We start from the raw sequence: 16,539 nt of genomic DNA, 5'->3' as shown, positions 1-16,539 counted from the left end.
TAAAAAAAAATCGCCGATTTCCTTCAAACATTTAACCATTCTGGTCATCCAACCTGATTCATTGATATTTACATTAAATTTCTTCCACCCAGCGCCGTGGACTTGATTGACAGATTTCACTGCACCGTGATTGGCGAGCTTGATGGGAGAATGGAGACGAAAGAAAATAAAGCAAGATGGTCGCTAAATATAACAAACCACCAGAGTTCGCCGTTCCAATTTCCGTCTGTTCTTGCCGCTGGTGACTGGCACCGTTCTGCCTACAGTGGCGCATGAGTTTCAGTTTTCTCTTCGCAGTCATTTTCCTGCGTCATTTTGAAAAAAAAAATGCTGAGCTTTGGGCGAGGTACGGAGGCTTACAAAAAAAAAAATAGGATGTCACCGTTCGGTCAAGCGTCAGGACAGCCGGAAAGAATATTAACCGGAAATGACGACGACGAAGACGACAACCGTCGAGTGACGTATTCTACCTAAAACGACCAAAGTTCTGCCGGATACTGACATCCCTTGTGGGTGGACTTCCCTGCCACCGTTCGCAACTTCATGGAAAGGTGCAAACAGGGAAGCTATATTCCATTTCGCTTCATCGCTATTGCTTGTGTATGTGTGTTTTTGTGTTTTTGCTTCTTAGATTGTACCATTCGGAAGTCTTGGCTGGGTGTATGAATTTTTATTGCTTCCTTGTCCTTTTTGTTACCCACCGCTCAGCTTCCTTCCTGATGCTTTCCAACCAAGCGAAGCTTACATAAACCCGACGCCAAATTTGGAGAAAACGGGCAAATTGAAATAATGTCACTCGCCTGATGGCTGAAAGTTGTCCGAGTTCGGTCCGTAGGACGCAATCTTTCCAACTTGCTTGATGCGGATGGATGCGGTTGTCTGGTTGGCCAAGATTTTTCTACCCTTGTAGGAATAATTCAACCATGACCCAGGATCGTCGTCCGAACTCCGGTCTATGCATTTGTGTATGTGTGTGTGTATGTGGTTCGTCCCGGGGATATAGCATACTTTCAGGCGTAACTCACCTTGATCACGGTCACGTTTTCCTAGTTTTGTTGAACACCGTCGGCGATGACGATGTTGATGATGATGGTGATTTTCATGATGATCCAAATCAGCCCACCACACGCCCAGATATGACCACATAAACCCATTTTTGTGCATCCCGGCCGGCGAGAGTAAGGTAAACGGATGGAAGGACCGTGATTTATGAAGTGAATCAACCGTAAGAGGGCTAGAGATGACAGGGAGAAGGCACACTTACCGCAGTTTTGAAGTCAACCTTTTTGCCGAGCCGAGCCTCACCGATGGTCCAGTTGTGGATGGCTTGTGCTACCTCGGGATTTTCAGGATCGACCAGCCGGAATGCGGTGATGTTGGTACCACCGTACTTGAACTCGTCCAGATTGATGGTATGCAGATCCTGTGCCCCAAATCATTGGTAGATGAGTTGGTGAGCTGCTGGAGTAGGTTTTTTTGGGATGGGAGGGAGAGGTGGCGTTGCTCAACCCTAAAAAACTTACCAGCGACGTGATGAGATAGCTGTGATAGTCGCTCATCATGCCGATCTGCTGCGCCTGCTTCAGCACCTCGTAAATTCGCTCGGTCGAACAGTCCAGTACGATGTGCGATTCGGCCGAGTTTTTGATCTGCTTCAGCAGCGGGCTGAACGACACAAAGAAAAGAGGCACGAACACATTAGCGTCATTGAATTCGGGCAAGCATTAGCTGGCGAACGGGGGTTTGATGATCGAAAACGCGTTAATGACCGGTGCGCCGGTTTGGAGATGGTGGTCAAGTGGACAACACTCATCCCGGCGGCCATTTTGTGCGACTGTGAACTTGTGGGCAATATGTAGGTAAACTTCGTGGTCATCACTTGACGTGTGTGTGTGTGTGGTTCACGATTATGGTAAAGATGTAACCCGGTTTCCGTCGACTCGTGTCGTGGTTGAGGTTAGTGTTTTCTAGAGTACACTGTTGTCGTCAGCGTGCCGTTTCGAGGGCCATTTAAGTTGACAGAGGAGATAAAAATGCGGCAGAATGTGGTTGCCCATGATGAGTACTTGGAACTTTGCATTTAATTAAAGGCGAAGTAGTTCCGCTTCTCTTGCTTCAGACACCAGTGGGGTAGTTACATTCTAAACGTTTACTTAATTTAGAAGTTGTCCTTGGTGAATTTCTAACAAATTTGTTTTTGAATTCACCAATGTTGAGCAAAACATTTACAACTTTATATTTTCTGATGGAAACTAATGCGAAGTGTCATTAGTTATCATTTTGAAAGTACGGCGACGTGGCATCATACTCAATAATAAATAAACAATGGTAAGTTTCAGATCACTTCAGCTAGTTCATCAAAAAGGTGTAAAAGTGTATTTGAAATACTTCAAGAATTCAAAGAACGAGGCTGGAAAAAGGGAACATTAAAAATGATTTGAAATTGCATACTTTTCGGCGTAGTTTTCATGTCTTTCATAGCTAACGTGTTCTCACATTGCATACTATTCGGCGCATTTTATGTAGTGTTGAGTAGATAATTCTCTACAAAAGGATGTGCTGGTGTTAACTGTTGTACAAATTATTTAATTATATTCTCGTATTTTTTGAAATCAAACGTGTTCGCAGTAGTTGTACTTGTACTTGTACTATTCATAACTCTCCCGTAACTCCCAATGGTTATCTCCTTTGGCACTATCGCGAACGAAGATTGAGCTAAATTTTATCCGCTTATCTAACTGATCTAATCTATCTAACTGTTTATTTTAAAAAAGGAGAATTTCTAACCATTTCTGTCTAAAATTAACGTTTACGTGCACATTTCTACTCGATTTTGAATGATGAAAGATCCCATCGTACACTAACAAATATATCTCTCTCTGTATTTCAGTACAACAATTCGATCTGCGTCGAGTGATTAGGTTATAGGGACGGATTACAGTAAATGAATACGAAAATGAATTATTAGAATGAAAATAAGGGGAAAGGATTATTAAATATCCCTCGAACCCGAACTATATCGAATCAAAACGTAATTTCTAACGATTGTTCCGCAAATCAACATACATCCGCATGAAAACTCCGCATGATAAAATGCGCAGGAAGAAAGACTTATCTCTAGCAGGATGAAGCTTTATTTAGTCGCAAAAAAGGGTTCCAATGAAGCAAAAGCAGCGGCCAGTGAGCACCACTCTATCGATGTTCGAAGAATTGTCCAATCATGCTTGTGGCAAATGTAGCATACATGTCCACAGCTTCGATTGCGTGTGTGTGCGTCAAATTGCGTAAAGTGGACTGGCAGATGTAACAAAGTCATAATGTGGTAAGCTTCATCCTCCGGTCATCGGTACCTCGGTGCACCGGAACCGTGCCGTTCGTGTTCCGATGGAAACAATGGATGTTCCATGTACACGGAGCAAGCAGATGAGCCGCTTACATCAGGATGAATCGATCGATGAGCAAGGATATCGACGAATCAAATGCAAATTAGAAGCGCTTTAGCCGCGCTATTCGAATGACTATGAACGGGATAAAACGGGCCATCCCGGAACATGGCAGTAAAATCGATTCAATGCTTTCCCGGCAGTAGCAAGATCGTGTATTTGAGTGAAGTAGATAATGAGCGCTGTAAGGATTAAAGCTTTTTTTTGGTTGACGTTAATTATAGCTCAATTAAACGCGTGTCTAATACATTTTGAAAAATTTTTCCTGAACAGTGCAGATTCTTCACAAATAAAACATAATAATTTTATGAACTTTTTTTATTTAAATAAAACTGTCAGTTAAATTCAAACACAAAGACCTACATACATGTGATAAAAATTTACTACCCTAGTACCGTGTGGGGAGCGATAAATAGCGGGAAAAACCACAACTCGACTCCAAGTACTGGGCGCCTCCATCCGGTGGGAGATGTACCGAAAAAAGGACTGAGCGCTATAAAAAAAAACACACACACACACACGCACATACAAACGGAAACAAAATGAAACCATACTGTCCAGTGTCCCGTGTGGCATGGTGTCGGAGAGTGTCACCGAGGGTTCCGAGCTGCAATGCGTAAAACATACATATGTTGTTTTTCCCCATGCTTGGGAAAACATTGTGTATGTACGTGGTGTGTATGTGTTTGGGGAAACATTTTAGCGCATTCGTTATACTATTATAAAACCTTTTTTCTAGGTGAGGGTGAGGGATTTGGATGTGAGGGTGGTATGAAGCACGAGATGAGTAAGAGGTTGGAAAACAACAAAAAAAACAACCTAAGCCGATCCGGTTCCATTGTTCCCAAGCTTCTTTTTTTGTGGGCAAAGGTGTAATAAAAAAAAGGAGGAAAAAGAAAAACAAGCTCGAAAAATAGCGATAGAATGACAACAAACAAAACAAAAACAAAAAAGCTTACAAACAAGCGAACGAAGGTCGCGAAAAACTTCCACCAAACAGCATGAACGATCTGGGGAAGCCTACTGGACATTCATTATCTGTTTTTGTGTTGATTTTTTACTGTTTTCTTTTTTTTTTAGCTTGCAAAACATTCTTGGTGGTGTATGAGTGTGAAGTTTTTCATATTTTCGTTTTTCGTGGATTTTTTCCTTCCGCATCTTGTGTTTCCTTTCTCCCTTTAGTGTGCCTCAAAATACGCACGAAAAGAAAATGGGAGTTTGGCAAAAATATCACACACACACACACACACACACACACACACACACACACACACACACACACACACACCTACGCAACGGATCGTGCGGTTTTGTTTGATGTAGTAAATTTTCCCGGTCCACTCGTTTCGCTCGACGACACGTATGCAAACACACCATTATGACTAATTGAGGAGGGTAAAATAAAGCACAAAAAAAAAGGGATGAAAATATAGAACGAAAATGAGTGAAGAGAGCGAAAGAGAGAAAAGCTTTCGTTCGATGTAAAGTTGTATGAGTGCGTACATGTGTTAAAAACATAAATTTGACCTCCATTTCATGGGGTGGGCTTGTTCCGCCTTCTGCTACCTCGCCCCCTTCCCCCACCCACTCCCTCGCCCCCTTGCAAATTGCAAAAGGCTACGTGCCGGTAACAACGAGGAAAACATTTTCAATGAGCGGTTGAGTTCTCGGGAGGTCGTGGGGCGCTAGAGGGTGAGGGTTGGTGTAGTGCAAGAATTATGACCTTTTTCACGGCCCGATACGCGCGATCCCTCGTGTATCGGTTTGGGAATTTACCGTGTTGCTGATCCTCCTTCCTCTTCTCCTCATTATGCCCTCTTTTATACCCTAGGAGTGACATACAGCCAGATGACTTGCGTAAAGGCTTGGTGCACAGATGTAACAGAATCGGTCGCAAACTTTTCATCCACGTTCATCAGCGTTTGACTCCATCATGCACGTGTGCACCATATTAGGACACACGCACCTCGGGACCTTCCGCAGTCCAATTTTCAAAAGGTCGGGCAATTGAAACAAATTTCAATTTGAAAATTCATATAAATTTCACCTGTGCTTCTAGGGACCCAAGGCACCGACACTGTGTGGTTGCTTGTATGGGGAAAAGAGAAGGGGAAGTTGGAGAGGGGAGGGGGAGGGGGGCGTTAGGTTAGCAGTTAATGAAGTACGATGCGCAACATTCATCGTAAGCTGGGTTACGTCCTCATCAGAAATTCATCAGGTACCGGTGCGTTGCGAAGTGCTGCATCTGGCCGTGTACGGGAAGTTGATTTGCGAAAGAGGCTACACTAATATTGTATATACAAGTGCCACAGTGTGCGTAACAATGCTAGCAATTGACTGTTATGTGAAATTTTCCGTTTTGTTTGTTTTAATATTTAGACAATAGGCTCATTAGAGTGTGCTTTTTCCACAATGCAATTTAACGCCTGAAAGTATGTACAACGAATTACATCAAGTACGGACTTAAATCGGGCCGTCTAGAGCAATTTGACAGACTCCGTACTTTTTTTCCAGTACTTTTAATTTTTATTTTCTTCTGGTTTCAATAGTCTTTGAAGCTATATTTTCCCAATTTAAAACTAAAATAAACCTTTAATGTAAAGCGCTTTGCATACTGCCAGGCGATGATGCCATTTTTTTTACCTTAATGTACGTGTCACATAACGTTACGCGCAGCACTGTTGTCTGCGAAAAACCCAAAAAAAAAAAACACCAACTTCAACCAGCAAACAGGCGACCGGTGTCACCGCATTTCCACCGGGAGGTCATTTCCACCGTCGACATGATTACAATCCAGCGCTCCCAGCTCAAGGGTGGTCCACCCTGAACGAAGCGGTTGGCTCATTTGGAGCACTGTTTGAACTGTACTAGAACGGTTCCAAGCGGGTGCAGGCGCGAACGCCACAGTACACATTTAATGAGATACCGCAGCAGGCAGTGAAATATAAAAATGCCCACCGGGAAAAACGATACGATGGTGCTGCGTACCATTTCTGTTGCTTGCTAGAAGGTGTAATCAGGGTGAGGGAAGGGAGGAGCAGGGTCAAGAGAAGGAACGACATGAGGACAGTACTCAGGGGACACTATTTGGTGGATGATAAATGTGCGCTACTGCCTTCCCGATGACACACGGTCTGTCGTTCGATATTAAACTGCTGTTGCCTTGCCTGCGCTGCGATTGTTATTGCTCGGTTTGATGATGGCGGGAAAACGAGGTTTTAAGTTATCAGAACCTTTACACACCTACACGACACCTTGTCATCAGCACCAGCTGACAAATGAGTAACTTGTGTTCGAAGTCAAACTCCATGCCCGGAAGGTTCAGGTGGAGGTTGCACCTGTTTTGCAGCTTAGCGTATCCGGGTGCCTCACCATCCGGATAGATGGAACAGCTCCCACGCACAGAGAAATTAATTTCTCGTACGCTGGTGCGGTGGTTGTAAGTGTGGGCTTTTATGGCTAGAATGCATGCACTCCCCAATCGAGATCATTCAATATCAACAGGATCGTTTTACAGTCATTAGCCTGGGCTTCAGAAGTCGTCTCCAATAAACGTGTTTAATTGCAACTGCTGTAGGGTATTTGTGTCTTTGGCGCGAGGGTTTGTTCACACAAACACAAACACACACACACACACACACACACACACACACACACACACACACACACGACAAATAGTAGACACATATTAGGAATAGTTAAAACTTCTGTATAGTAGTGGTGGTGTGCGTGTTCCGGCAAAAATTGAAAGAGTTCTACAGGACTTATTCTACCTGTAAGTTGATGCATTCCTCGCCATTTGCAAAATCGGAACACTCCCGCTTTTCACCATCTGTGGGGTGGAAAACTTAGTGCAAGATTTCCCATTCTACAAGCTTCTGTTTGTTTGCTTGTTATCCTTCTGCTCGTTCTGCTTCACGCAGAAAATACTCAGGGCCCAGATCCAAATACCACGTGAGGGTAAAAGTTTTGTGGAAACTTCCTTCAAAACGACAAACTATCAACCCCCGTTCCCCCTTGGTGGCTGGTGGTGTAAAGATGGAGTAAAAGGTTGTTTTTTTTTTTTTTTTTTATTCATGAGGGACGGCCAGGCCGTATTGCTTAAAAGGTTGTTAAATAATTTATAAATTAAAATTACTCGTGTGGCATTAAATTAATGTGTAGTTTGTTAGCGTAACCTTACGCGTGTGGCGTGTACGACGACTTCCTGAAAAGCGTATGAAACTTTCACGATACTTGCGGAAATTTCCGTGTCCGTGTGTATGGTTGCAATGGGGAAGATATGTTGGGGTTCGGATAGGTCGTCTGGACACATACCGGTAATCGCCAGAATCACTCAGCTGCCGCACGGTGATTGGGTAGTCCGAGAGTCCGTGTGCCTTGAGGAGTTCCTGCATGCGCACCAAACCTTCGTTCGTTTCGTAGATGATGGTAAACGACTTCCAGCCCCATGCTGCCACCAAATCAACGTATGCCTGAGAGGGTGAAGATATAAAGAGAAAGAGAGTGTGTGTGTGAGAGAGGAAGAGAGGTAATGAGTTGAAGTAGCGACATAGTGCACCAAACTTGCTCTAAATTGATCGAGCAATGTCCTGCTTGAAGTGTTGCTTCATCATGTAATGACTGTTGATGATTGGTGTACCCGAGATTATCCCGCACGCTAAGGAACCCCGGAACGGAACTCGACGTTACTGAAGTATCTCGTTGGGCCACTTGTTTGCATTTTGATGCTTTTGTCTCAGTAGAATCCATCGCCCGTCCGGGGTTTTGCAGAGGTGCAAGAGCTGTTACATTGTGTCATGCGAGCTTCTTCTGAAGGGTAAGTGCTCTTGCCGGTTGTTTAAAGCGCACCACACGTACATACATGTACAGTGACGGCCGATAATATAAAACCTCTTTCAGGTCCACTTTTCCAAAAAATGATTTCGATCTTTCGGTACTGCAAAAATACCTGCATTAACGTTGAGTGGTTTTCCACCCAAAAAAATCTAGCTTTTTTATTAACAAACGTAACCATTCCTACAGTTGAAAATCGTGAAGAAGGGATGCCAAAAACAATCAAGAATTTTTGTTTGAATTTAAAAAATGATGGATTGTCTTATTTTAGAGTTTAAAACGAGGGCTGACAATAAAGTAAGGCCTCCAACGCTGCAACTTCGCCGGATCACGCGCTAGGCGAAATCTGGCAACAGCGCCGTGTTCCTTGGTTCCCCCACTACCACTTTGCTGCTGGGTGAGGCTTCCCCGACCGCTCAGTCTTGGCTGAGCAGCCGTCAACGATGGAGGTACCCCTCGCTTCAGCGTCCAAGTGCGAATTGCGTTCTGTAATACGTTTTTTGAGTGCGAAAAAGGTGACACCTATTGAAATCCATCGTCAACTAGTTGAAGTTTACGGGGAAAAGTGTATGGACATAAAAAAACGTGCGTAAGTGGAGCCGCGAGATCAATTCCGGGCGCACTAATGCTCACGACGAGGAGAGAAGTGGCCGACCGTCGGTCTCGGATGCGATTGTTCAAGCAGTGGAGGCAGAAATGCTCAAAAACCGCCGTGCGACAATTAGGGACTTGGAAGAGAAGCTTCCCCGACGTGGCCCCAAGTGACTACCACATGTTCCCCGCCCTGAAACATCTCGGAGGGAAGAAGTTTGAAAGTGACGCAGAGGTTCAGGAAGAGGCCAACACCTGGCTGCGCGAGGAGGACGGAGAGTGGTATTCTGCCGGCATAGACAAATTAATTGTGCGGATGCGCAAGGTGTTGGAAAAAAATGGCGATTATGTAGAAAAGTAGCCAAGACCTTGGCCTTTCCAACGGTGTATCGCTTTTTGTAAATAAATGTCATTTTCTATGAAAAAAAAATTGGAGACCTTTCTTTATTGTCAGCCCTTGTATGTTTAAGCTTTTCTGTCATTTGAACCGAACAAAAGGAAATAAAACCGATATCCTGATTCATCCACCGGCTGGAACGTGTTTGTAAATTTTTTTTTTTTTTTTTTTTTATTCATAAGTGACGGCCAGGCCGTATTGCTAACGTGTTTGTTAAATGTTCAATAAACTTTTACAAAAAAAAAAACTAGGTCGTTTCGTTGAAGACTCACTTATCTATCTCATTTTTACTCGCTGTAAAAACAGGTGGTCTTATTTCATTGGTAGTCACTGTAGCCATCGGGTTCTTTGTCGATAAGTATCTATTTACACTTCTCCCCATGGCAGGGACGAGGATGGTTCAAGAAAACTGTTCGAGCCCGTTACACCAGTCAAAAACCATAATGTGACGGCCGCGTGCGAATGAACTCCCCCACCAGACGGAAGGTAATTGTTGTGTGGGCGCGAGTGATCCTCGACGTTGCCACCGTTGTTGAGCTATTGTATGGAGGAATTTGTTGAAGGATTTTGCACTTCCTCTTAGTGAGACGTCTTGGTGGTGTGAGCTATCAAAAGGGAATATCGATGATTTATTTTTCCTGTAAATAATAAACCTATGAGCAGATATTGATGCAAAGCAGGAAAGATGGATGAAAAATTCTTTTTAAATTCGTATATCCAACGACTTTTGAATAATTTAAAACTATCTGTACGCAGTGAGATTGACGAGAGAATTTTTCTAATCTAAGTAAGTCTGTTAAACCGTTCCGTGGCCCAAGTGGCAAAGTAGGTTGTTACCTCAAGAAGAAGATGGAAGACTCCTGTAATGCTATCTCTCTACTAATTAATCTTACAAATACTTGTTGATCATGTATTCCTATCATGTATGCAACTAGCTGTTTTTCTGATAGCCTGTGAAATGAAAGCGTTCGCTCGAAGATTATTTAAAATTGCTGCCGCTGCATATAGATCACATAATAGATCTCGCCTTAGAGCTTATGTTCTGAGACTTCAATCTCGTTTCCGCGTGCATCCACGGTCGTTTTGGCGTTACATAAATTCTAGTAGAAAAAAACAACGGGTTTCTTTGCAATATGTACCTAGGCGATATGCAAGCTGAGTGTCCAGTTGACATTTGTAATCTTTTCGCTAACCATTTCTCTAGCGTTTTTGAGAAACCATTATCGGGCACGCGATGCTTGGAAGCTAGTGTTTCCTATATTCCTGAGAATATATTACCTGCCGATTCTTTCGCTATTAGTGTTGATTGTGTTTCACGTGCTTTAGATAAACTTAAACCATCGTATGGCCCAGGTCCTGATGGTATTCCCGCTGCAGCCTTGTTTTATTGTCGTGAGTCTCTTGCCTATCCTCTTACTCTTCTCTTTGAGCGATCTTTATCCTTAAGTACTTTTCCAAACGCTTGGAAAATGACATGGATAAGGCCCCTGTTTAAAAAGGGTGATCGAGCTGAAATCCATAATTATCGTGGTATTACAAATCAGTCTGCCTTTAGTAAAGTATTTGAATCGGTAATACGCACCCAACTGATGGGTCAAGTCAATTCTTGGATTAGTCCCACTCAGCATGGCTTCATGCCTGGTCGTTCCACTTCCACTAATCTGGTTGATTTTGTTTCCTCTGCTTTAACCAGCATTGATAGAGGCTTCCAATTTGATGCAGTATACACTGATTTTAAAGCTGCGTTTGACAAAATACCACATACATTGCTTTTAGCCAAACTGAAACGTCTGGGGTTTTCTCCTGGTTTACTGGCTTGGTTACAGTCGTACTTACATGCTCGTGTAAGCAGAGTTAAGTTTAAATCATGTGTTTCATTCGAGTTTCACTGTTCGTCTGGGGTTCCCCAGGGTAGTGTGCTGAGTCCCCTTCTTTTTCTTCTGTTTGTTAACGATGTTAGTTATGTTCTTCCTTCATCGGCTCACTTAATGTTTGCGGATGACATAAAAATTTTTTGTCGTATAACCGATCTTGATTCGTGCTCGTCCTTACAATCCTCCCTAGACAGTTTCTCCTCCTGGTGTTCCGTTAATTTTCTTTCCTTAAGTATTGATAAATGTTCCTGTATATCTTTTGCTCGCTCTACAAATTGTATTATATTCAATTATATGTTGGATTCTGCGGTTCTAAATCGTGTGAATGTTGTTCGTGACCTTGGGGTTCTCCTAGACGATAAGTTAACATTCAGTGATCACATCGATTACACTGTCAGCCGAGCTAACAAGGTTTTAGGAACGATCTGTACGATGTCTAAGGATGTTCGGGAACCACTTTGTCTTAAAGCTCTGTACTGCAGCTTGGTTCGACCTATTCTCGAATACGCAAGCATTGTTTGGTGCCCGACTAGTCAGACTTGGAGCACTAGAGTCGAAAAAGTCCAGCGTAATTTTACGCGGTTAGCAGTGAAACGCTTTTTAGGCAGATCGTCAAGTATCCTTCCTTCGTACCCTGCACGTTGCAGGTTACTTTGCTTAATGTCGCTACACGATCGCCGTGCTTTCTCTCAAGCATCTTTTATAAGTGGTTTGCTAAGAAACGTAATTGACTCGCCTGCTCTATTATCTAGAATTCATATGTACGCTCCATCTCGTGTGCTGCGGCAGCGGAATTTTTTGTTTATCCCTTCGAGACGGACCATGTATGGTTCCAGTGATCCTCTACTTCAATGTTTTCAGGCGTTTAACAATGCTTCTCACCTATTTGATTTTCATCTTTCCCATCAGTCTTTCCAACGCCTCCTCCTACAATTCTTTGATTCGTTCTTTCCATCCGTGTAGTAGTTTTTTTCCTTTCTGTTTGTTGTTTCTGCAATGCCTAGTTTGACTGAAGCCTATCGATTGTCGTCCATTTTAGCCTCTGTGTATTTAGTTTGGTTTAATTTTTAAATCATTTAGCAATTAAGTCACTTATATGTAGCCCTAGCGGCAGATATTTCGTTTGAAATAAATAAATAAATAAATAAATAAATTAATTAATTAATTAAGAATCTTTCCTCATTGGTTCATTTTTCTTAGCATAACCGAGTATTGAATTTTACAATTTGTTTGGTTGATTTTCACTCATTTTCACTCATCCTACATTTAAAATAATATTTTCGCAAAATGGATAATTTTGAAACATAATTTACAATACGTTGAGAGTTTGTTCTTCTGTGCAGATCCTCAGTACGGTACCATGGTGGAACATTTTAAAATTATTTTAAGCATTTTGTTTTGACAAATTTGTAGTTTCTTTAAATTTGTTTTGGCGCAGCTCCTCCATACGGGAGCAGCGTAAGTTAATTGGGGTCTGAAGCACGCGTTATAAATAAGCAATTTATTGCTTAGATTCAATTTTGATTTTCGATGTACGAGTGAGTATAAGCATTTCATTGTTTTTTCAGCTTTTTCAACAGAATTTTCTAGGTGTGTTTTAAAGCTAATACGATCATCCAAGGTTACGCCTAGGTATTTTGAATGTTTTTTCCAAGGAATATTTGTGTTATTTATATGTATGTAACGTTGCGGAAGTTTTCGTTGACTGGTGTATTTAGTGAAGAAAATAGCCTCAGATTTGTTGCCGTTTACCTTTAATTTCCATTTAATGCAGAATTTACTTGGCCGCTTTAATGCGTCGTTTAGCGATCTGATAATTGTTTTTGGTTGTTTTGATGATGCTGTGATGGCAAAATCGTCAGTGTATAAATATTGTTCACAGTTACTCATAGATGGGATATCTGAAATGTTGAACAGCAGTGGCGATAAAATGCTACCTTGCGGTACACCAGCTTTGGGTGCAAATGTTTCTGATTTAATGTTTCCGATGTGGACACTGTTCTGTCTATTTTCAAGGAATGATTTAATTATTTTGACCAAATATGGAGGATATTTATAACGTATCAGTTTATATATCATGCCTTGGTGCCATATCGTATCGAAAGCCTTTTCTCCATCCAAAAGTACCAAGCTGGTTGATTTTCTAAATATTCGGTTATGTAATATTTTTTTTTTTTTTTATTCATGAGGGACGGCCTGGCCGTATTGCTGTTATGTAATATGTTATTTTTCAATCTGTGTATTTGATGGCAGGTTGAAAGCCGAAATGATAGTTCGGTATCACATTGTAATCATTCGGGAAGGAACGGAGACGGGCACAGAATATTTTTTCAAATATCTTTCCCTCACAGCTCAATAAGCTTATTGGTCTATAGTTTTCCGGTTTACTCATATCCTTACCAGCTTTTGGTATTGCAACTATTTTTGCTTTCTTCCATACATCTGGAAAATATCCAAGTTTCAAACAACTGTTGAAAATTATATTAAGGTAAACAATAGCTTTGTTTGGTAATCTTTTAAGAGTATTATTATTCACATTATCCCAACCCTTTGCCTTTTTGGTTTTCAGGTTATGAATTATGCGTTTGATTTCGTTTGGTTTTACAAAGTTCCAATTATTAGTCTCCACCGTTTTATGGGATTTCAGAAAGGTTATGTTCGTAGACAACACTTTCTTTTCTACTGGACTTATGAAAGCATGAGTTATTTTGTGAGCGTTTTCAAATTGGTTTTTGAGAGCCTCGCATTTTTCTGAGGCGCCAATTAGTACTTCATTGTCTACCTTTAGCGGAGGAATGGTTTTTTTTATTTTTTAAGATTTCTACAAATTTCCAAAGCTTATTCTTATTTTGATTATCTAGATTGATATCTATTAGATTTTTACCCCAATTCTCATTACTTAAGTCGTAAAGTTTTTCATGTATCAATTTGCTAATATAATAGTACGAGTTTTTAAATTCTAAAGAATGTCTGTGCCTTTGCCATTTTCTTCGATACATATTTCGGACATTTAATTAATTTGAGTATTTTCTCCGGCATAACTATGTTATATTGCCCAGAAATTATAGTAGGAACGGCTATGTTATGGGCATCATATATAATTTCACATCATCATATATTCACATCATCACCACGTGACATTTAAATACGCAGCTTATGCTTATCGCATATACAATCGGGCACGATATTCCCGTTACCTCCACATACTCCAAATCCGTCTTCATTCCCGTCCTAATTCCTTCTGGGCTTTCGTCAAGAGTCAGCGCAAAACCGCCTCCATTCCCACTGTTATGTCGCTCGGAGATGTGTCGGTTGACAATAGCTCTGATATCTGCGCCCTTTTTGCTGAGCATTTCTCCTCCAATTTCTGTGCTCCTGTGAAAAGTCAGCCTCTAATTACTTCAGTTAGATCACATATTTCAGAGACTTCAAACACTACTCCTTCCTCTCTTATTACGATCGATGCAATACTCCTCGCCATTAACAAACTCAAATCATCCTTTTCTTCTGGTCCTGACGGTATCCCTGCTGTAGTTGTGAAAAAATGTAGTACTGTTTTCGCCCCTCTGTTACTAAAGTTATTCCGTTTATCTATGTGTTCGTCCGTTTTTCCTTCGGTCTGGAAACAAGCTTGGCTTGTTCCTATACTTAAGAAGGGAAATCCCTCCATTGTCTCGAACTATCGCGGTATCTCACTTTTATGTGCATTTGCCAAGGTATTTGAGTATGTCTTGCATGCCTGTATCCTTAACGTTTCACGTAGTCTTGTCATCCCTCAACAGCACGGGTTTGTTCCTAAACGTTCCACTTCCTCCAACCTCATGTGTTTTACGTCGTTCGTGTTGACTCATCTTGATGTTGTGCCTCAAGTCGACGCTATTTACACGGATTTCAAATCCGCGTTTGATCGCGTTCCTCATGAGTTACTTCTTGAGAAATTGTCACAATTAGGGATCAACAGCATAATTGTTTCCTTGTTGCAGTCATTTCTAAGTGAGCGTTCATATCGTGTTAAACTAAATGTTAATTTCTCTACTTCCTTCTGTTCTGGGGCCGGTGTTCCCCAGGGTAGTGTCTTAAGTCCTCTATTGTTCGTCCTATTCCTTAATGACATTACTTCTGTCTTGCCACAAGATAGATTTATTTGCTAAGCCGATGATGTGAAAATCTTTTTCCCAATCTCATCGGGTGCGGATTGCGTTTTCCTTCAAACTGTTCTTAACCGTTTTTCCTCTTGGTGTGCTCATAACTCTCTCACCCTTTGTCCTGTGAAGTGTCAAATCATTTCGTTTACTCGTTCCCGCACTCCTTTCCTCTATTCTTTTGTGCTGGACCAGGTCCTAGTCAACCGGGTTTCGCTGGTCAAGGACTTAGGCGTATGGCTCGATAGTGGCCATACCCTAACGTCCCACATCGACTCTATGGTTGCTAGAGCCTGGAAAACACTGGGTATCCTGAAGCGTATTGCTCGTGACTTCTCGAATCTTCTGCGTTTGAAAACGCTGTACTGTTCGCTGGTCAGGTCATTGCTGGAGTATTGCTCAGTAATCTGGTCACCAACGGCTCGGATACATATGGATCGAATCGAGCGGGTGCAGAGGTCTTTTACCAGGTTTGCGGTTCGCAAATTCCTTGGAAGATCCACCTCCACCCTGCCCGGTAACGAGTCAAGGTGTCAGTTGCAGAGACTTGACTCTCTCGAAGACCGTCGATCACGTTCCCAAACTTATTTTGTCGCTTCCCTCTTGTTGAATTGTATAGATGCTCCTTATCTGCTTGGTTCCATCCCGTTCTATGTCCCTAACCGTTCCCTTCGTATTCGTCCCCCTTTGATAATTCCTAGGCGCCGTACGTCTGCCGATCGCCACGATCCTTTTTTGAGGACACTGCGTTCGTTTAACTCCTCGTCTCTGGTGTTCGATTTCCATCTCTCCCTTCCATCCTTACGCTCCAGTATGCCGTTTTTTCCTTTTAGCACTTAACAACTGTTAACTCCCTCCACATTTCTCTAAGTTTAGAGTTAAATAATTTTAAGTAGAGTGTAAGAGTGTAGTGTAGCCTATAGGCAGACAACACGTTAATAAATAATAATACTAATAATAATAATAATAATAATAATAATAATAATAATAATAATAATAATAATAATAATAATAATAATAATAATAATAATAATAATAATAATAATAATAATAATAATAATAATAATAATAATAATAATAATAATAATAATAATAATTTTGTTAAGTTCTGCGACCACAGAATCAATTTGTTTTTGATCATTTACAGAGTTGTAATGTGTATGATAACAATTAATATTGGTATTAATGTATTTTTTGAATACATTCCAATCGCCTTTCGCATAATTAAAAATTTTGCTGGGTGGCTTACTGGTGGG

The 16,539-nt window shown here is 41.5% G+C and overlaps 2 protein-coding genes across 4 annotated transcripts in view; one reads left to right on the top strand and one right to left on the bottom strand.

The window, feature by feature from the left end:
• LOC126560583 (uncharacterized) overlaps positions 1–16,539 on the top strand; it is a 499,122-nt gene that overhangs the window by 43,417 nt on the left and 439,166 nt on the right. The window lies entirely within an intron of this gene.
• Positions 1–16,539, bottom strand: part of LOC126568199 (glutamate receptor ionotropic, kainate 2-like) — a 113,890-nt gene that overhangs the window by 25,556 nt on the left and 71,795 nt on the right. For all 3 annotated transcript variants that reach the window (XM_050224659.1, XM_050224651.1, XM_050224644.1), the window contains exons 5-8: positions 7,761–7,918; positions 1,524–1,665; positions 1,265–1,423; positions 1,026–1,046 (exon numbers count right to left, since the gene is read on the bottom strand). In XM_050224659.1, the coding sequence (XP_050080616.1) occupies positions 1,026–1,046; positions 1,265–1,423; positions 1,524–1,665; positions 7,761–7,918 (480 nt within the window). The remainder of the gene's footprint in view (positions 1–1,025; positions 1,047–1,264; positions 1,424–1,523; positions 1,666–7,760; positions 7,919–16,539) is intronic.

Source organism: Anopheles maculipalpis, chromosome X (assembly GCF_943734695.1).
Source record: "Anopheles maculipalpis chromosome X, idAnoMacuDA_375_x, whole genome shotgun sequence".
Lineage (NCBI taxonomy): Eukaryota > Metazoa > Arthropoda > Insecta > Diptera > Culicidae > Anopheles > Anopheles maculipalpis.
Note: the sequence above shows the minus strand (reverse complement) of the source record. Positions and strands in the feature narration are given on the sequence as shown.